The 21714-nt window shown below is 36.2% G+C and overlaps 1 protein-coding gene across 2 annotated transcripts in view; it reads right to left on the bottom strand.

Annotated features, from left to right (window-relative positions):
• Positions 1-367: 367 nt before the first annotated feature.
• Positions 368-21714, bottom strand: part of LOC117167151 — a 94855-nt gene continuing 73508 nt past the window's right edge. For both annotated transcript variants that reach the window (XM_033351871.1, XM_033351870.1), the window contains exons 4-5: positions 15515-15680; positions 368-14266 (exon numbers count right to left, since the gene is read on the bottom strand). In XM_033351871.1, the coding sequence (XP_033207762.1) occupies positions 14055-14266; positions 15515-15680 (378 nt within the window). In that variant the 3' untranslated portion in view covers positions 368-14054. The remainder of the gene's footprint in view (positions 14267-15514; positions 15681-21714) is intronic.

Below are 21714 nucleotides of genomic sequence, written 5' to 3' on the forward strand. Positions count from 1 at the left end.
ATCGAATCGAAAAATGCAATCCAAACGTAACACTGATCGAATTCGGTTTCTCGACATTAAGGGCGTTCAATGTCAATTTGAAATCGGAACGAATTTTTTTGCACACGTCTAATAGGTACACACACTATCTCCGTGGCTTTATGGCTTAATTTGTTCAAGTTATTCAAGTTTAAAATCGATTTGCTAGAATTCCTTATTTAAAGAAATAAATGCCAATAAGAGAAAAGATTTTTTTTTAATTTTTCATTACACATCTTTAGCAGAACAATACAAAAGGTTTCGTTAAAATCGGTTGAACACCGCCGAGTTCCCAAGTTTAAACCTTAGTTGACTCCTCCACTTAGAAAAGAAAGAGAAACATAATAAATTATCTGAACATGAAAGATACCATTTATTTATCATCTTTTGGGACAAACAAGTTTACAGGAAAAGGACACTTTGAATAAAACGTACATGCCAATTATTAGCAGGCTCAAAGATGTAGATAAAATTGATTTTAAAAATGTAATCTTCGTCACCCATGTTTGTTATCTGTCTTCTAAACGACATTATTATGTTCACAGCGTTACAAACGATCATCATAGGGGAATATAAACACTTTCGAAATTTAAGAACAGTACTCACAATTACATGAATGTAAATTATCAACGATTAAGCACCTCGAAGTCTGAACGGAAAGCGGTTTCATATGTGGGGAGGAATTCCTATCGTTCAATATCTCTTTAAAATTCGACAATAATCACATGATAAACGAGTAAGATATAAACAGGAAATTAACAGGCGGATACCGTTAAGCTCAAATGTTACTTAACTCTACTCTTATAGAACGCATTTGTTTTTCCACTTATAGAGCTCATTGAAAAATTACACTTAACTAATATCATTCATTAAACTGACACTGGACGTTTGGTAGGCAACTATTTAACAGAAAAGCGACGTCCAAGCGCCTATAATGCACATTTCTGTTGTTAAAAAGAAACAAAAGAACGTATTTTTAAAAAGTGAATCTAAGTGTAACACGCTTACATGAGAAGACAAATGTCCAACTTTTCTGGGCAGGGCTAACCACGGTATTTAAAAGACTTATTATTTTTTGGATTGCTTAAAATTTAAATAAAGTTCATACAATTTACGAGTTAATTCTATACGGTTTTTGAGAAGCTGAAATCCCTATCACAACATTTTTTCGTAGTTTACAACTCTAAAAATTGAGAATTAAACTAATAAATGATTTTTCATTATATTTTTTTGTACCAATTACACGAAAATTCAAGTCTATTAGTCCTGGCAACAAATATAAATACAACATTGGCTCATTTGAGAAAATGGTAGTTTTCTTGCGAGAATTCACTATACACACAGAATGAAAATATACTATCTGGCCAAACATGTTTTAAAATTAGAAGCGCATTTGATAACTTAAAATTGTAATTACACACAAAAAAATCAGTCGATTCATTGATCGCATCGCTACACCTAATTAACAGAACTCGGACCAATCTTGAGTTTACGATTTGCAATAAAAAAAATTTTAATTCTTAAAATCTTAACCGTAAAAACCAGTTTTTCCGAGTTATAGTGATTAGCCTTGCGATTCAAAATTAGTGCTCCGTCGGTCGTCTCTACATTATAAAAAGCGGTTTCGTTTACTTATTGAGCAAATTTCTAAACGCTTTTATTCTGTCTAACTAGCAGACTAAGAGTAAAGCTACGTAATGTTACGTTAAAAATGTATCTGCGTCCTGCTTCGAAAGCGCTTGTCTGTAACACTTGTAAGTCATTCTAAGAAAATTCTCTATAATTCGTTATACAAATGATTACGGATAGTAGCAGTGACACGGCATAGTTACAAAGATTAACGATTATTATTACTATTCCACCCTCACAAGCAGATCGTACAAACATTTCATGGAAATATTACGAATGATTGATAAAAAGGCACACTGAAAAAAGAAGACGCATAAAAGGTCATCACTAAATTACTTTTGCCCGAAGAAAAAACTCGAAACACGAATTAAGGACCTGATCTAATTGTAAAAAAGGTTTACAGGTCTCAAAGATTTCATCTGTCATTTCGAATTTTTTCTTCTGATTTTAAATATTTTTTGTCGAGTTCTTTGGATTGACTTTCACTTCGAAGCAGTCGCTGTAGTGCTCGACGAGAAACGACCGTTGATCGTCGTTCGGACCCACGAGCGGCGTTGACTTTGATATCCTTATTAAAACGCCTATATTTAAAACAAATAATGATAACATTAATGATAATAATATATCGTCGTTATTTGGAACCCGCGGGCACAGTAGGTACAATTTTATTGTTAACAATTATAACGGACACTAATTCATAGGTAATAATAATCATTATAATTATAATAAGGTACAATATGTGCACGGTGGTCATTCTGTGACAATGCGAGACGTGTGTGTCGTCGCGCTCTGAAGATATATGTGTCTCATTGGAAGAGAAAAGTCGCTTCCTTCTTTCGAAAAACTTCTTAAGAGAAGATATATCAATTATTTACGAAAGAATAGAAAGCGACTTACTCTCGATTTTACGCACACGGAGTATATAAAGGTTTCTACCACAGCCCATTTAATGATACATATCATGTACACATATATATTAATATTATTATCGTTACGAATATATTATATGTTTTTAATAATTAGTAGATACATATCGTACAGTCAACGTAAAATATAAAAAGGAAAAAGAACGTTTTATATTCCATTTTCGAAACTGCATCACCTGTCAGCCCCTAAAAGTTTACTAAACTATTCCTTTTACCTTTCGAAAAGCATGCCCGCCGAACACTTTTCTTCAGCTGCTTATTCAAATTTACTTTCTTCTCTCCAATTAAAAAAATTCACTATTGTCGTAAATTTTAGAAAAAAGTTCGAACGGATTCAAACTCGGTCAATTTGGCTCATTCGTCAATAACTGTCGATAACAATATTTTTCTTCGAGTTTGAAACGTGCTTACGAAGGAAATGCTACTGCTCGGAAAGACAAGCGGCAAATACTGATTATATCAGAAGAATTCACTTAAAAACACGACGCTAGCTGTAATATTTCTATGCAAAGCCTCACGTCGACTAATTCACTAGTGGAAGCTAAATTGCACTGTTGAAATTAAAGACCATAAAGCTATAAAAACACCTACAAAGGAAGATGGTGATGAAGCGACGACGGTCACTTTATACTTCTCCAATTGCTTTTTTTTTAAATTAGTCTTCGAACTAAGCTTCGACAAAGTCATAGATAATATCAATCGTCAAAATCACTACACTTAGCTATCCGTTTCTTAGTACAAATAGTAAAAACTTGACGGAATTCGCTCCATCTATCAAGAATCACGAGAACTTTTAAGTAGCCGAATCTTCCTCGGTCCTAAAACTAAAAAGATCATTTTTAAAACAGATAATATTATTAACGAAATATCTTCACGATTCGCATGTAAGAACATAAAAGGTAACACAAAGTGCGCGGACAAAGCACGAGGAAAGCTTTCGCTTGTCCTACGAGGGACGTCTAGAAAGTAAGGTTACAAGGCCTCTGTAGGCGGTAGGGCAATTTTGTTTTAAAAAGTTGGTGCACCTGGCGCGTAAAGATGCGGCAGGTCAGTTGGTCGTAAACTGGTGTCAAGGTCTCTATTTCCGTCAAGAAGCTCCTCGGCCGTTTTGCTCCACCTTGCGCTGGTCTCAGGTTCGCGTAGTTATACGTATTTTTCCTTTGCGAAACGAATCCAAAGCCAGTATTCATCGGAAGCTCGTGGAAACTTATGGATACGAAGTAATGATCCGTAAACATGTTACGAAGTGAGTAAAATTGTTCCGGGAAGACCGTACAGACACTCACGACAAAGAATGGAGTGGAAGAACGTCAATCATTTCAGACGACCTCTTTTGCAGCAAGTTGAAGAACATGGAGAGGGTGGAAAATGGTTTCGGGAGGTAGAGCGGGAGGTGTATGACAAAGACTTACAAAAGCGGGTGCCCAGACTTCAGAAATGCATGAACCTGGACGGTGAATAAGTGGAATAATAATTGAATACATCTGTAACATTTCCTGCGAATTTCATTGAAATATTAGTAGCTCCAATTTTTACACACGTACGTTGTAACCTTACTTTCTGAACGTCCCTCGTACTTTTGTTAGTCTTGCACAGCTAATCAGTGTGTCAAATGAACGGAGAAATTCATCTAAAACACTTGCCCAAAAACTTGAGAACTCTTGTTTTTTTAAACTTTATCCAGATTTATATTTCTTTACTTTGTTAAGAGTTTCTGAATTTATTTTAAAAATCGGTAAAAAGTAAATAAAACTTTTATAAAATGGACCTCCTTCGTTACTAATTTTCCTTGTGCTTTCTTAATGAATGTATTTTCAACAAAAAAAAAAGTGCTTTTACCGAAAAATTAATAATGCAAACAACTATCGTTTCTCTCCACGTACAATCTAATTGTAAGAACGAAAAATACAAAAAGTAATGTTCAGCAAAAACTAGCCATTAATATGATTTCATTAACGGTAACTAAACATTCTGACTAATTATCAACCAGGATAGGGACGACGAACGTTGGATCATTATAAGAAGTAACGATTTCACTAGCAAAATAAGAACTAGCCCCTAATTCGTCTACAATACCCTGAACTCATTGCTTGTATCTACTGGAGAATGACAATGTAGTAATTTAACTTCTCGACGTCAACAGTACTCCCGATGTTTCACGAATGTTTTTGCCACAGAAATTACACGGAAGTCATACGAGAGTAATACTCTTTTATCAGAATAAGTTTGTTCTCTTCAAGCACCATGGACATTTTATACAGAATACTTGTTTTTCGTTAACAACATTCTCTAAATAAATAAATTTCAAATAATTAATCACCTTTTTTATTCTTTTGCTTCTTTCACAAGTTTTCTATTTAAAATTTCCACATTCTAGAAACAGAATAACTGCATTTTCACAAAAAAGAGAAAATTAAATCTGTATAAACCTTGTTCAAAAACAAGTAATTCAATGTCATCTAGACCTACAAAACTTAAAATATATTAATATGGAGCTAACGAAGAACATACTAAGAATCAATTATAAAAATTATTTGAATACGGATCTAAGGACTTATTCAGTAATTTAGTCAGTGATTATTTTAAGCGAATATAAACATTTAATTTAATTTTCAAAAATCTCAAATTTATCTAAGGCAAACAAATTAACGAACAGTTTATAAAAGCGAGTAAAAATATATTAGATTTAACTGTCCGTCAATTATTTAACGTTGAGTATTAAATTCAATCAAACATTGTTTCTTAAAATCGATATAGAAGTTAATTTAATGCTTGTTTGCCTTTTTAAATTGATTATCTTTGTCTTAGGTCCATATTCAGAAATAATGCAAAATTTAATCGAAATGAATTATTGCGTAAATGTGAAATAAACCACGTTTGATCACGTGAGTACTAACACGTATTGCACATCCAGTCGAGATTGTCCATTGTACTCTAAAACTGCAATAAGCAATTACTTAAGGAACAATTATCGCTACTTTGAACTCACTTTAGAACGTTACGTTCTATTTCTACAAATTCAAACTTGTCTTCACGAGAGTTCCTTCTCTCAGAAAGAACGTAGTCTTCACAGATAAAAACCGGAGGCAAGATTCACCAAGTCAACGGGACTCACCATTTTGGGAATATTTATGTAACCTTTTAGTTAAAAATAGAATAAAATGTTGTTATACGTAGTTTGAAATAATTCCTAATGCTTATTTTACTGAAACTTATTTGAACAAATAACAATTTGCCCTAATTTATTTTTGTTTTCAAATTAACATTTAATCCAGTTTTCATTTTTCCGGATTTGCCTTCCGTACCAAGTTTCGTTTATCCGAATTACGATTAGACGTGATTTTCATTTTTGTGTATGGCCATAAAACTTAACATTTATTTACACGAACTGTATTCTTCATGAGGCCTAGTCTCATTAAAATCCATGGGAAAACACGTAAAAATTAAGTTTGAAAAAATTTTAATACTATTGTCAAATTCACCTGAAAATTCTCAAATTATTTCAACTTTTTGAATTTTATTAAATTTGTGTTGCGAGACATTAATCTCGAACTCTTCTAATGTTTTTAAAGCAATATTTTCTGTCAAAAAGGTTCAATCTTTTTATTTTTGTTTGTCTCTCGCCCCTTAATCAAATGAAATAGTCCAATCAATAGTGCACACACAAAAAATAGATGATATTAGTATTTCAGCTCAATAGATTCCAGAAAAATTAGTTGACTCTTATGGAAGCAATTTCTTGTTGCAGGTCCGCTTCACCGAATTGGCATATTCAGAACAATGAAAATTATGTCAAATGATAATTTGGATTCATTAAATTATTATTCGGTCACATGAATTTCAGTGAAATAAATAGTGAATGTAGAATTCGGGGAATATCCATGCGCATCCATACAGAAGAACGTTTAGAATTATTTCGCCCGAGTAGCATATCATTCAGGCAAAATAGTTCCGTAGATGGTTCTTTAATTCGGGATCTCAAATGATTTTGCCAAAATTAATTATACCTTTAAATTATTTTTTAAATTTTCATTCGAACGGTTTGTCTCTTTTATCAGTGAAGAATATTTGCGGTACCTTGACTGTCGTGCGATCGACTCGATTCGACGAGATCTCTTTTCGTTGCGCACTAACCGTCGATTTCACCGATTATCAATAAAACTTTGTCTTCCTACTTGGATTTCCTTAATATAAATATTATTGTAAGATAATCGTTGTACAATGTTCTAGTGGTCCACAAATCGAGCAATTGATTTCTTCTCGTTTTGCTATTGCTCGCTCCTCTTAACGGATATATAGAATTTTTAATTCTAAGCGAAACAAACATTGCAACAAGGTCTCCCCTCGAGGATAAGGCTATTTCGAACGACTTAGAGGTGCACGATGGTCTTGACTCGACATTTCTTTAAACTACCCCACGTGAGACCAATTTAGTTCACGTCGAAAGATGTTTAATACCAATAAATATGTACCTTGTTAGAATAACATGAGTGACTTTTAAAAATAAATTTTAATTTTGAAAGACTACATTAACCAATATTAGATTCAAAAGATTACTAAAATAATCATAAAAGAAGGAATTGATTTTAATATGACGGAAAAGTAAATAAAATTTTAAAAAGTGTACCATATAAATCAATCTTTCTGGTTGTTCTAACAGCATATTTGGTTAAGTCCAGGTATCATTAGCGTGCATCCCTGAGAATTTTCACTAGAGCATAGAAAAGAGATCTTGACGTTTTCGAATCGAACAACTAACTTGATTCAAGGTCCGTCACAAGAAGGCCAAAACTATCGAAACATCGAGGATCAATCGTCGACGACTATCCTACGAGAACGAACGACGATCAAATATTAACTATTATCATTAATGCGCTTATGTGCGCCTAAAATTGACGCTGACACACCAAACAGTCCTCTAACATTTTAATCTTATCTACGCGAATTTCACAACAACGCGGATACCGACGACACGTTATTGCAATCTACGATACCTTTTTTTTTTACTGAAAATCTATGGCTCTCCAACTATTCATAAAATCTTTACCAAGAGTGCTCGTGCTGAACACCTTGATTTGTTATTAGATTTGATCGTTTTTTAAAAGTTTAAAAACTAAAACACGAAATTAATTAAAACGGATAATAGGATCAAGTGGGAAACCCGTATAGGTCGCAGAATTTGATGATGAGAGCGTTCTACTCACTGTGTTTACGTTTTGGACGTACATCTATTTACAATTACAAGCGCTGACAAACATATTGACAATTTCATATTTTTCATTTTTCTAAGTCCCACCCACACACATTTTTCGAAAAAGTCAACTTTCAATATTAATTCGAATATCAGTCCTCGCGTGCATGCATATAAAAATCCCATTTTAATCGGGTATGAATTAATCCATTTCCAAGTCTCTTGAATTACTTCCTTTTCTGCCTATCTAGTAGTAGTAACGGTACAAAGCAAAAGTTAAAATATACAATATATTATATGTATCATATAGAACCCAAGTGCATATGCGCCTGCACTAACGTTATATCATCAATTAATAAATAAATAGATAAGGTACTCTGGTCGGTTGCGCAGTGTCTCATTCCTGATTTGATCTTCTCTTAATATTCGGCGACTTGTGCGTAAAATCGATACAATTACACGATTAGTTACGCATGCTAAAACAACGACTTGACCCTATCGAGATTACTCATACCCAAGACAAATTGTAACCACGTTAATAGTTCAGGTAAAAAAACCTGGCTGCTGCTGCAATAGAAACAAAAAATTCGATAAGGCGACATATAACATATTCGTTATCTATGGTCCTCAATTTACACTAACTTTATCCAGACTCGATCTGTTTCTCGTTAATTAAATTCAATACACAATCAGTTTCAAAAAGATTTTTTAGTTCGAGTATGATTATCGAAAAGAATAAGTTTTAGAATAGATTGGTGCATTTTTACCATTCAAGCGCGTCACGATTTAATCAGAATAGATTGGCGAACATCAATTCACCGGTAAGAATGGCCGAGACACTGCGACCCAACTGCGTGTGATATGCAAGCGTACAAGTTCTGCTCACTCTTTCGTCGCTAATTACTTTTCTCCCAACCTGTCTATTGACGCAGATACAATTATGTATGTACATATCGCAAATTACAATTTAGCACGTGTACTTTATATAGATTTAATAAATCTGCGTCATAACTTGTATTCCGATCGCATTCATTCAGTCCATTAGCATACAAATTCTCAAACTCTCGTTTTTCTTTAACTCGTAAAAGTTCTAGGATATTTAATGTATAACATTAGTATTTAGTACTCTTATAAACCAGACTTGTAATTTACACATTGAGCCACCTATAATATGTATTACAACTACCCTGAAAGGCAAAATCGCCAGTTGACCGCCATAGTTAAAATTTCTCGGCTTTGTATTTTTCCATTCTTATCTTCTAAGCTTCCTCATCTCTTCTAAACATGAAATTGGATAGGTTTTCGGCAAATGACTTCTATTTTAGTTACAAGGCGGAGAAAACTTTTTTCTCAAAAGTTGAACAGCAATCATTGACTTTTGGTAAGTGCTGAATTATTAGGCAGTAAAAAATTCTATGAAAAGAGCCACAGATTTGGTGAAAGGAGCGAGAAGAGAATCAGAAGTAAGCGAAAGCTGTACATTAATAAGATTAACATTTAAAAAATGCTCTGCAAAATGCGATAAATATTATTAAAAAAATACGGGGCATACTGTGTTTTTGTTCCTTTTTGTTTGCTTGGTTTTTGACTTTTTCTCTTCTCGTTTGTCTCTGCGAATTTATTGATTTACACGAGATTCTGGCTTCGGTCAACCGAGCAGACTTTTTGGGCATATTTATATGAATCCGCATACTTATGCATCTCACACATACGAATGTGCTGGGTACGTTAACGCGTTCACAAATCACCAGCAATCACTTACGAATATAAGCAAGTTTTCGTTGGTTTTCGACACAATGTACAGCAGGATCCTTTCGGTTAGTTTAAATAGTTTCTGTTTTTAATTCTAGGCTTTGTTTGTGTTAAGTCAGTCACAAAATGCTACAGATACGGTGAAGTATTGACTCCTAATCTGCATAGAAAAGAGGTTCACCCCACATCGAAGCGAAAAGTAACATCGAGTATGTCAGAGTTACATAAAACATTCCTACATCTTCATTAATTGAATTATTACATCTTACAAAACAGCAACAATAAATATCGTTTTAAAACACCTTTCCATAGACTAATATCGATCAGAATAACGCATATGAGTGTATTTGTCAGAGCATACGCATGCATGACTAAATACAATTATTTCTTCAATAACAGCAAAGGAAATATTTCAATATATTTTGATTGACCCTTAGAAACAAATGGTTTGTAATTTTTTTAAACTTCAATTGTTTATAAATAAATACTTTTTAACATTTTGAAAAACATTTAAGATTTTTAATAATAAATAATGATTCAAGAGTAATTTTGGATTACTTTAAAATTGGTCGTTCTTTTGAGATTATTATCGACCATTGATTTCTTTCTCTCTGAAAAAAATGAGTGACCGAATGAGAGACCCTGTTTTTTTGGCTTCGAGACCTACTTTAAGACTGCTTTTGAGATGACTGATTTACTGCGATTACAAGAAAAAGAGATTTTTCATTTAATTTCTTTACAGCGCGCGTCATTACTATTTCGAAGAGCACTCAACAGATTTTAAGGACTTGGAATATTTTTTTATTTATAATATGTTTATATAATATATGTATATATTTCTATAAGAATTCGATATACGCCTTGCGAATCGCGAGAGCTTTAAACATTGGTCATTTCAAAATTCATCCACTGCTTCCGCGTTTTGCTAACCATTCGTCGGCTCGACTATTCTCTCTACCAGGAGACATACACTCAGTCTATGTCCTCGATATAATGTCAATCGCTTATATCTATACTTGTCGTTCTTATACCTTTCACATCGAGCATATATTCGTACATAGACTCGTTAATATAGTATAATATCACATGCAATTAAAATAGGATTGTCGAACACGTACCTAAGAGAGCTCTAACGCCTAATGATTCCCATGGTTACCTCAATCTCCGTGGTACGCAGTAACTACCTCTAATTTTCTGTCCTGTATTTATGTCTATTTATCCACGAATTCGCGAGCTTGGTCCAGGAGTCTTTTGCGTTTGATTCGCACTTTTTAAACAAATCTTGACTTTCAGACTCTAAAAACTTGTTTATTATTCATATGACATAATCAAATGTTACGTTTCATGTAAGACATAAATCTCAATTATAAATACAGTTTGCAAAGGTTCGTATTATAAATTTTGATGAAATTTAAATATAACTTTAAGCTTCATATTTTTACTTGGTTTAGATCAGTTGCACTTATCAGATGCAATAGACTTGGAGACCTATCGCCAGCCTTCGCGGAAAAACGAACAGTTCGACTAATAACAGACAGCTAACGTATTTCCAACACCTACTGTCGCTTGACTACTCACACTATTTAACAACAACTAGCTAAATATTTAAGGTATCTATAGGCCATGTATTTACGATGCACTAAACTTTCACTCGAGTGTGGGCATGATCGCAGGATAAGTTGCTGCGCCTGCTGGGAGCAGAGGTATATATGTGCGTAATAATGTAATGTAGTGTCTTGTATTCCTGTGCGCGTGAAATAAAAATGTCACACGGTCAAAGGTACACGAGAGAAATAATAACCGTTAAAATAAGTATTATAAATGTACGTCCCGAATTCCGGATCGGTTTCTCAAAAATTGACTCATGAATCCTGACCATGCCCGAATTAAGTACGAACGGCCTCCCGGAACCGGAGCGTACCCAAAACAGAAGTCTAAAAATTCTTTACGTAAAACAGTTTTTGTTAGATATATTTTAAAGAGATATGCAGGTGCTAGCATGAGAGATATCACAGATACAATACAGTATTATTTTTTCTGCACATACCAAAGGGAACTCTTTTAAAGCAGTGCACGGTCTGTTAACGGGAAAATTAGGCTTTCACGATCTACTCCCCATCCCAGTGATACTCCACCATACTTTCTCAAGAATTCAAAGAATCTCGTTTTTCCGATAAAGTTTTATAAATTTTTTCCAGCGAATTTATTACGCCTACAACTAAACTTTAGATTCTGGACATGTTTGTAATAGTTTCTTCTAGCCACCTAAAAAGTTGCTCAAAATACGATATTCTCTTCTTCTCGCTGGTTCGCGATCCTTCTCTAGTGGTATCATTAATGTAAAAAAGTCAAAAACTTACACGTGCGCGCATCTATCGCAGATTCTGGTACGCAACAGTATCTATCAAAGATGTAAATGAAATACCCTTTTGTTTTCTATTGCAACAAAAAGATAAATCTTTCCTATGCGACATTCTTGTGACACTTTTGATCCTTAAGAATCGTTCTGCAATTCGGGTTAAATTTGAAAACGAATTCTTTGAGTACTTCGTACATGACGGTTTCAGATTTAAATGCGTTGCGTGTGCATGTGCATACAGAACGTGAGCAATGTGCAGCTTCAAGCAAATCCGTCTACCATTAATCGCTACGCGCGAAACGATTTTGTAGTATCTCATGAAACGATCGCCGTTTTTAACGGTGGAAGGCCTTTTCTGCATCGACTGCTTAGAAAAATTTCGCTATGATTTGTTTACAATCTAAATTATCATCAAAAGTTGTTACAATTAGATGTTGTAGTATATTAAATGACAACTAAAGTTTAAGTTTAAGGTAAAAAGTTTCGTTTTCGTAAGTATGATGAGCAGTCGACACTATTTCTTAGAACAAAGTGTATGCGCAAAGTGCGGTGAGCAATGTGCAATCTTAAGCGAGTTCGCCCGTCATCGACGAATTTAGAAACGGATTAACAAAGCAAGTTAGAGTTACTTTATTATCGGTAGAAAATCGCAACGGGGTCCCAATGAAAACTCGCTTTGGAAAGTCGGCAGGTTTTTTTTCTCAAAGAATAACGTTCTCGGACGAATGTATCAAAGAATTATACATTAAGAAGGTTCGCTCGGCTCGGATCGAAAATGGTGGTAAAAAAGTCTAAGCGGAAATCTTGTCATATAAAACACGCCGTGCTGATGAAGACTAGGAAAAAATGCTTAATGATTCAGCCATACACAACTAGTTCGTTTAGTTTTTAGTATTAGTAGCAGTACAATAGTTTTACTGCATTAAGTTAGGACTTAAACTTTCCCCTTTGCAGGTTATATAGTCGTGTTATATTTCAATATATAAGCATAGTAAAACTTTCACTCTTCTATGAAACCGTACGTGGATCATATATTCGTATCTATATTTCTTGTTAAGCTGCAAGCGTATGATGTAGCTTTTGTATTTTGTGTGTTGTCTGTCAGCTTATGTATATAAGAAGTATCGCGGATGACACACCGTGTATGTATGTTTTAGGTACACATATGTGGTAAAGTAAAGTGGACAGTATCGTAATTGTTTCGTAATATTGATATCGAATGTATTAGGTCCATACTGATTTCGGTCAGTCGACAATTTTACAGGCAGAGGGAGGATGTTGAGAAACTCGACTCAATTGTTCCTGCTTTAAATTCTTCTTGAACGATAATCTTCGGTCTTCTTACTAAGATGTATCTTATGCATTGGACTACTTGACACACATTTGGGTCACACACTTAAGGAAGGCCACATTGAACTATTCTAAGAAATTGTTATCTAGCGTTCTCAGCCAACACACTCGTAAAAATTTAGCCTAGGTCTCTTGACCCATATCCTCTATCTAAGCAAAAGTCAAAGTTATTGAAGGACGAACAAACGGGATCGAGTGAGCGAGGATAATGGTCGTGGTTTTTGATCAAAATTGCATCCCTTCCACTCTTGTCTTTAAAGGCGTTAAAGATGTGGAAGAAAGTCTGTGGTGCGAGACCCATCGAAACTTCCTGTCTGATTGAATCATCCTTGATGACTTAGTCGAATCTGAATGCGAAATCGGTCACGCATTTGGTGGACTCTACATGAAAGTCTATATGGAAGTCCCGTGCGTTGAAAGACCCCGAACTGATTTCCTAAAAAATGCAGATAAAAAACGCAGATCGTGGTTTCCTGACAAATGAAATCGCCTTTAAAGACTAAGGAAATAAGACTAAATCATACAAAAGTCTGCTTGGCCATCTGCACTGGTGCGCTCACATCGGTCAGGATATTTTTGTGTATATAAGCATAGACTTGTTAAGAAACGAAAGCGGAAATCACGTAGGTAAATGTTAAATTTTGGTCGGAAGTTAAGAGTAATTGAAGACGCGGTTTAAAATTTTTCCAGAAAAGCTAAACGAAATTAGGAATTATGATTCTCGAAACGAATTACGTTCAGAAAAAAGAATCGTCGATACTCTTTCCGTAGAATGCAATCAATCAGGAATACATTCGACGTTAATTCGCGCTACTGGTTCACGATTTTGCTAAGCGCGGTCGTTTGATTCCACAACTTCATCACCTGCTGGTCGCTCGCTGGTTTTAAGTGCAACGATGGCGTCTTTCGAAGTTTCCACAACTGTTTTCTCGATTTCCATGTCGCACAAGAGTGTTGCTTGCATAGCGTTATACATACCAGTTCTCGCGTAGCGTGATGCCTTGGTTAGGTTGCGGATGCTGTGGGCCAATGATAAAATATCTGAAAATACAAAAGAAAAACATAAATTCCCAATGATAATGCAAATTCAGTAATTGATTGGGTTCTTAAGGAATGCGGTGTAGAAGAAACGCTGATTGGTAAGTGTGATCGAAATGTGTTGAGCTGGTATGATAGATGTCTGAAATGAGAGATTTTTGGATACTCATAGGCCCAGGTGGAAGATTTTCTTAGTGGATATTATTTGGTAAATGTTGTGTATGAATCTTTCTATTGGTTTATTTATTTGTTTGTGTGTAAACCGTGATGTACGACATCTTTGTGAAGCTTCTCACTTCGCCGACGATTGCTAGAGAGGTTGAGCAGCAACCCTGATCGCAGCGGTGTTGTGGAACAAATATGTTGAATATGACTCCGAGATCGATCTAAAATCTATCACTTCTCATATGCCTTAACTCCCACTCCACAGTAGTATAACGAGAACGAGTTTACTCTTACTCCAAAAAGGTTTTGGCTCTATTGTATAAACTAAAAAAAACTATATGTATTTACTCAAAGCTGAGAGGTTTTAGTTATGAGCTTGCTGCTAACAGTTAAACATCAAAAATTAAAAGAATTTTGTTGAAATAGGAACTTTATTGATTAAAAAATGTACTTTCTAAACTTTATGTATAGTTAACTGTGTCCTAAATTTTATAATCACGTATTTTATTTTTTTCAAAATTCCCATGTCACATACTTGATCTTACCTACAAGCTGATGTTTCCAAAATGACGTGGTTCAAAAATCTTTTCTCTTTTGCATAAATACAGAGAATTTAATGGAATAGAAAGTGCTAATGTCTCGCTTACAGCTTCACGTGGGTTCCGAACCATCAAGAACTACGGCTTCAAGTAATTAGATAACCTTTTTTTCTACTGGTACTAGTGCCACGATTCACCGGAAATGAACACTCCCTTGCTAGGTTAGTTTTCTCCGCGTGGGCCGCAGAGGCTCCTCCAGAGTGCGAGGCGAGAATCAAACTCGCAAGCCGACGGATGCAGTACATTTAAACCCATGCCTTAGCCCCCGTTACCTTTGCTTACTTTCGTAGAATTTAATATAGAAGTTTCAAATAATTTTTACGGACAAAAACAAGAACAATTATAATGCAATAGTTGAAAAAGGAATTCCTTATCATTATGGAAACGTGAAAATATATCTTACATAAAATAGTGTAATAAAAAGAAAGGGAGAGCTGTTCAAAATTGGAAACTTCAAAATAAAGTCTTTCTAGAAAAAAACAATCACCTCTATCGTCGTGCATCGCCATGCAAGGCATGTTTTCCTTTTGACGTTTTGCAGCATTGGTTATTTCTTGTTTGCGGCACTCTTGTACTATTTTGATAGTTTCCAACCAGTGCTCCATAGCCTTGTGGATTCGTTGATTCATTGAGGCTCCCCGAAGACGTTCCATCTATCCGAGATATTTTTAATTAGTCATATTTTTAAAATTTAAAATGGTTGATCAAATATGGTGAACCGCATCTACAACAAGCGCTGTAATAATTATCTCGGAACCAAATTCTGTGGCTTTGTGGCTAATGATTACCTACTCTGGAATTTTTTAGGTAAGTTGTTAGGGAATCTGGAGGGTTAAAATTTAAAGTAGCTGATCTCAATAAGGTGACTTGAGATTACTTACTTTACTTAGTATCAATAAAAAAATAGGCTTCATCTTATTTTATATTATAATATGGTAAGAACAGATCTTTCCATTAGAAATGTGCAAAAATTATAAAATAAAAGAATTCCTGTGAAATTTTAGCTTATTTGATATATTGTGCTAACTGTACAGATTTTTGGTGTTTCTTGCGTTAGTTTATAATTCGTATGAATCATGTATTTATAAGATCAAACAGACAACAATCCATTCCAGAAATTAAAAAATCGAAATAATACATCAACGGAAGTTAATAAAAATCAAAATGCTCTATCTTGTACGAACTGGGAATCGGAACAAATGTAGAAATACGAAGTCTGGTTGGTATCTACGGATATCAATTCGACAAATATTTATTAAGTTCTTTTGGAAAGATAGGGGTTGAACTAACAACAAGTCTACTCGATCCACGCAGAGATACATTCATGGACTAATTGTTGTGACAATTTCGGTTGAGCATTCTTGAAATGGTTATATTATATCGCTGGCATACTCCTGGTATACTATTCCAAACTAACATTGTGTGTACTCGTTTAGCACAATTGCGCGAATAAGGCGTCTAAACCTACAAAAAGATCATGATTAAACTGGCTTTTCTGAAGTATAGGGAAAAACTACAAGAAATCACGTCAACAAACGACGAAACAGACTTAGACCCATCTACATGAAATGTCAATAAAAACCTCAATATTAGGAAATAGATCCGAATGCGTTAGCAGCGGATGATAAGACATCGAGTTCCAAGGACACCGTGAGAACGAACTAGGCGGTGACTTGTCTGAAAAACGAGTCACTACCTGCACTTTGTGCCAGGGTCAGCACATACGCGAACTCGAAAGCTCAGCTTATCGATCAGTTAAGTGCATCTCAAGATCAGAAAACGCGACGCCCCTTAGTTCATGAGGAAATCGGTGACCGGATGCCATCTTCTGAAACCTCCGAGGACTCGCTGTTAACGTTTTTTCGGATACCGTTTTATGACCTCTCTGGCTCGGTCGGCTGCCAACAGCCGCGCAAGTCATTTGGCAACTCATGAATAGCCAAATTTTGACAAAATTTCGCAACTTGCGGACGCGATCGCGACGAGGCTAGCTCCAAAGACTCACGTAGCGGAAACTTCGACACAACCGATAAAAACGGTCCCAGGCCAAATAGAGCTCGGTGCCGTTTTCAAGCAGCTGTCCCTAGTGACTACGAGGCTTGAAAATATGATAGCAGCATATCGAGGAAGTAGCTTTCCGTTCATTGAGTCGTAGTCACTCTCAATCTCGCGGACTGTAGTTGCGAAAGTTTGTCGAGATTTGCCTTTCCATGAGTTGCCAGGATGGCTTGCGATGCAACGAACCCTGCAATAACGTACAGGGAAACGGCCAGGGCCGGTGCTGAATGAGGCCAGCGACCCTTGCCCTAAATCTCGCCGCTTCTTTGAGACCGAGACATGACCAAACCGCAATTTGTGGTTGAAACAAGAGCCGATATTTGTGTTTTTCCGCGCACTTTTCTTTGCGGTCGAAGATTAATGTCAACCTACACCCTTTTTGCGGTAAACGACACTTCCATTGCGATATACGGATTCGAAACCTTTTATCTGGAGTATGGACTCTAGTGAGCTTTCGAATTGCGTTTCGTCGTTGTTGACGTCAGCAAACCCATAATCGGATTGGATTTCCTGCATCACTACGGACTCTTGGTGGACATCGGAAATCAAAGACTTGTCGATGATCTCCTGATTCTCTCTGTGACCGGCAAAGGTGCACCCTGCAAGGATGCCTGACTGGGAAATCGTTCCGTGCTTAAAGCTTCTGCAATGTCTCACGAACTCCTAGAGTATTACCCAGAAATAACCCATCCAGCTGATGCGGTCGTAGAGATGAAGAATTCAACAAAGCACTACATTCATAATACACCTGGACCACCGGATACAGATAAGCCACGACGCCTTGCCCCGGATCGTTTCAAGCAAGCGAAATAGGAATTCCAGGATATGTTGCAAATGGGTCTGACAAGAGTCTTAAAGATTAACTGGGCATCCCCTCTTTACATGGTACCGCAGAAAGGACGTCAGTGGAGACCCTGTGGGGATTACAGGGAGCTCAATTCCAAGACCATTCCTGACAAGGATCCTGTACCATATCTCCACGACTTTGCGCATGCTCTTATTGGTAAGCTTATTTTCTCTACTATCGAACTTGTCAGAGCGTACAACCAGACACCAGTTTCGGAAGAGCACATTCCGGAAACGGCCATCACGACACCTTTCGGATTATACGAATTCCCTTTCATGTCATTCAGACTCTGTAACTCAGCTCAAACTTATAAGCGACTCATGGACGGGGTACTGAGAGGATTAGATTTTTTGTATATCTACATTGACGACATCCTCATCGCATTATTTTCAGAGGAGGAACACCAGTAACATATTCGTCAAGTCTTCAACCATTTTAAAACCTACGGAATTCTTATCAGCCCAGCAAAATGTGTCTGAGAAGCATCATCCTCTGTGAAGTTTCTTGGGCATGAAGTGACACCATTGGATATCAGGCCACTTCCAGACAAATTCGAAGCCATTTGTAATTACCTTCAACCTAAAACAGCGAAGCATCTTTGACGTTTTCTGGGAATAATCAACTTTTATCGTTTCGCAATCCCAAAGGCAGATGAACAACAAGCTCCACTTAACGATCTTCTTCAGGACAACACGAAAGGAAAGTCTCTAGTTTCATGGACCCCAGAAGCTTTAAAGGCTTTCCAAGAAACCAAAAGCTCCTTTGGCAATTTTTACATATGCTTCGGATTTCTCAGTGGGCGCGGATCTGCAGCAACGAGTCGACAGCGAATGGTAATCTCTTGTTTTTCAAAGAACCTCACAAGCCGCAAGCGGAAGTATGGAACTTAAGACCGAGAATTGCTGGCCATTCACATGGCTGTGAAATTTTTTCGATACATGCTTAAAGGTCGAGATTCCATGATCTTCACCAACAACAAACCATTAACTTTCGCCTTCCAGTAAAAATCTGACAAATGCTCTCCTCGCCAGTTCCGACATCGTAACTTTATAGGACAATTTACCACCAACATCAGGCACATCTCAGGAAGTGAAAATGTCATTGCTGATGTTCTTTCAAGGATCGAAGCAATTTCAAAAGATATTGACTTCTCAGCTCTCGTCAAGTCACAGGAAACAGACCAGGAACTCATGACCATCATCTGCCAGCGACATTTCTTCAGTTAAAAAAGGAATCACTTCCAGATACCGGTACAAGCCTATACTTCGACGTGTCTACCTCCACAGCTGGACCGTTCCTTACGGAAAGCTTTCCGACGAAGGGCCTTCAACTCCCTGCACCAACTAGCACACCCAGAAATTAAAGCAACGATGAAATTGGTAACAGAGCAGTACGTGTGGTCATCCGTCAAGGCTGAAATTCGAGCACATCCACATGGACCTTGCCTGACCTATGCTTTAGCGGGCGGCTACCAGAATTGTCTGACAGAGTAACATGGTGCGAGAATCTCAAATGAACTGTAACAGAACTCGTGTTTGGCGAATCTTTACGTTTGCCAGGCAAATTTATGGCTCCTTGTTCAGGACCGGACGATAAAATTAAGACGTAATTCGTAGAGGACATGAAGAGGCATTTCCATTACCTTAAACCAGTGCCTACATCGTGAAAAACTTACATGTAAAATTCAACAGGAAACTTTGAACAATACAGGAACGTCAACCAGGTCTGGCAAACGAGTCAGATTTCCTGACCGCCTTCAGAGTGGTCATTCCGAATGATTTTTTGTGTGCTACCCAGTGATTTGAGTTTTTTAGATTCTTATCCCTAAATATTTCAGTGTTTGTGCAGTGTTACACTAAAGAATTTGGTGATTTGTGAAAGTGGCAATATTTTTTGTCTCTTTTCTCTCTCTCATTGTATTTAATATATTTTCAATAACACGGTTGCTACAAGAGTTTGGTTAGAAAATTACACGACTTTTCAGGTTTTCCAGGTATAATTTTAAAAAAATTCCAGGTCTACTTTTTTTTTTAATTCCGCCAATTAAATTGAATTGCATAAAATTATAATGCAACGATAATGGTTTATCAATAATTTTTATTCAACTCAAAACAATTTTCAATATAATATGTATCAAAGTGAGAAAAAAAAGTATTCTGTAATCATGACCATATTATTTTTATTACTTACCAATAAATTAAACCTACTGTAGTTTATTTGAGTAAAATATCCTGAAAATTTTTCCATAACATTTCACATAAACTCAATCTATTCTTTAATTTTTAAATTTTTTTGTCAAATAAAATATCGTTGGAACCGCTATAATTTACAGATTTCAAATATTATGTTTGTACATTACAAAGTGCTAAATGAAAAGAAAAATGTTATATTTCGCGTTTCAGTCTTTATTCGGCACACAAGACTCATGCTGATAATGCTCGGCAGTAGCGGTTCAGCTCAAAGAGGGGATGTCGCGTTGTGGGGAAACGCGTAGTGAGGCAGCTACTGTGAAACTGACCATCGCGCACCATGCACATCCCGCACTGATCACGCGATAACATCAAAATCAGGGAAAACAGTACCTAATATCAATTTCTACAAACATCCTGAAGCTCATGGAACGTTTGACAAAGTGCACGTACTGAACCTTCTGGAAGAACAGATAATAAGAAACTATAATTCACCTTTTAACTTACAAATTTGAGTGATCCCTAAGACTGACATTTTCGATGACCTAAGAACAACGAAATTCTTCTCAGCCTTCGACCTAAGTTCAGTTTTTCACCAAATACCTATGGCTGAAGAATACAAAAAATATACAGCGTTCTCGATAGCCCAAGGCCAATTTAAGCATACAATTTATTGATTAAATACCGATCGGTTTAAAAAAGCACATATTACATTTCAAAGCATGATGGATAGTGGATAGTGCGTTTCGAGGACTCTTCGGGAAACAATGCTTCGTTTATATGGACGATATAGACGTCTTTGGAGACACCATAGAAGAACATGATAAAAACCTTATCGACCTATTTCAAAGATTGAAAAATTAGGGTTAAGGTTAGAACCAGACAACTGATAGTATTTAAGATCAGAACTTCATTACTCTGGCCAGACCACTTACAAACTTAACTCAGAAGAACACTATTTTTGATTAAACATCATTGAAATAACTCCAAAATGTTAAAGTCCCTTCCTCAAAACTCCTGAGATGGAGAATAAGGCATATAGAACACAAATATATAGTTGAGTAACTAAATGGATAGGAAGACAAGGCCTCAGATTGTCCACAAAAGACTATGATGAACGAGACCTAAGGAAAAAAATAGAATTAATTTGCCCACTCAAAGAACGCGTGAACCATCAGTGGAAGAAGAAGCAATCAGCCCACTACCTTCAATTGGACCTATCTGAGAATGGGATAAAGAATATTAACGGGGGAATACTTCAAACGGGGAAAAAGACAACAAAACCAAGACAGAGCTGCCAGATCTTGGATGGAAATTACCCCCACCATACCTACCGTTTGGGAGCCGCAAAACAGAAAGTGCATGATTACCACTGTGAGTTCGTATGTAAGCCGAAAATGCACGATTCGACCTCGGAGTTCTGCTGTACGATGATTGCCGATCTGAAGGCTTCGGAAGACTTCGGTGGTCTTCTATATATATCTTGCTCCCCATTTGAAAGAAATTGAAGAAATTGGCGATTTGGATCTTTTGCGTGATTCTTAACTTCATGCATACGTCGATTTTCAGGTTATGTTTTCCAGGTGTACATAA

This window comes from Belonocnema kinseyi, chromosome 2 (genome assembly GCF_010883055.1).
Source record: "Belonocnema kinseyi isolate 2016_QV_RU_SX_M_011 chromosome 2, B_treatae_v1, whole genome shotgun sequence".
NCBI classification, from domain to species: Eukaryota; Metazoa; Arthropoda; class Insecta; order Hymenoptera; family Cynipidae; genus Belonocnema; species Belonocnema kinseyi.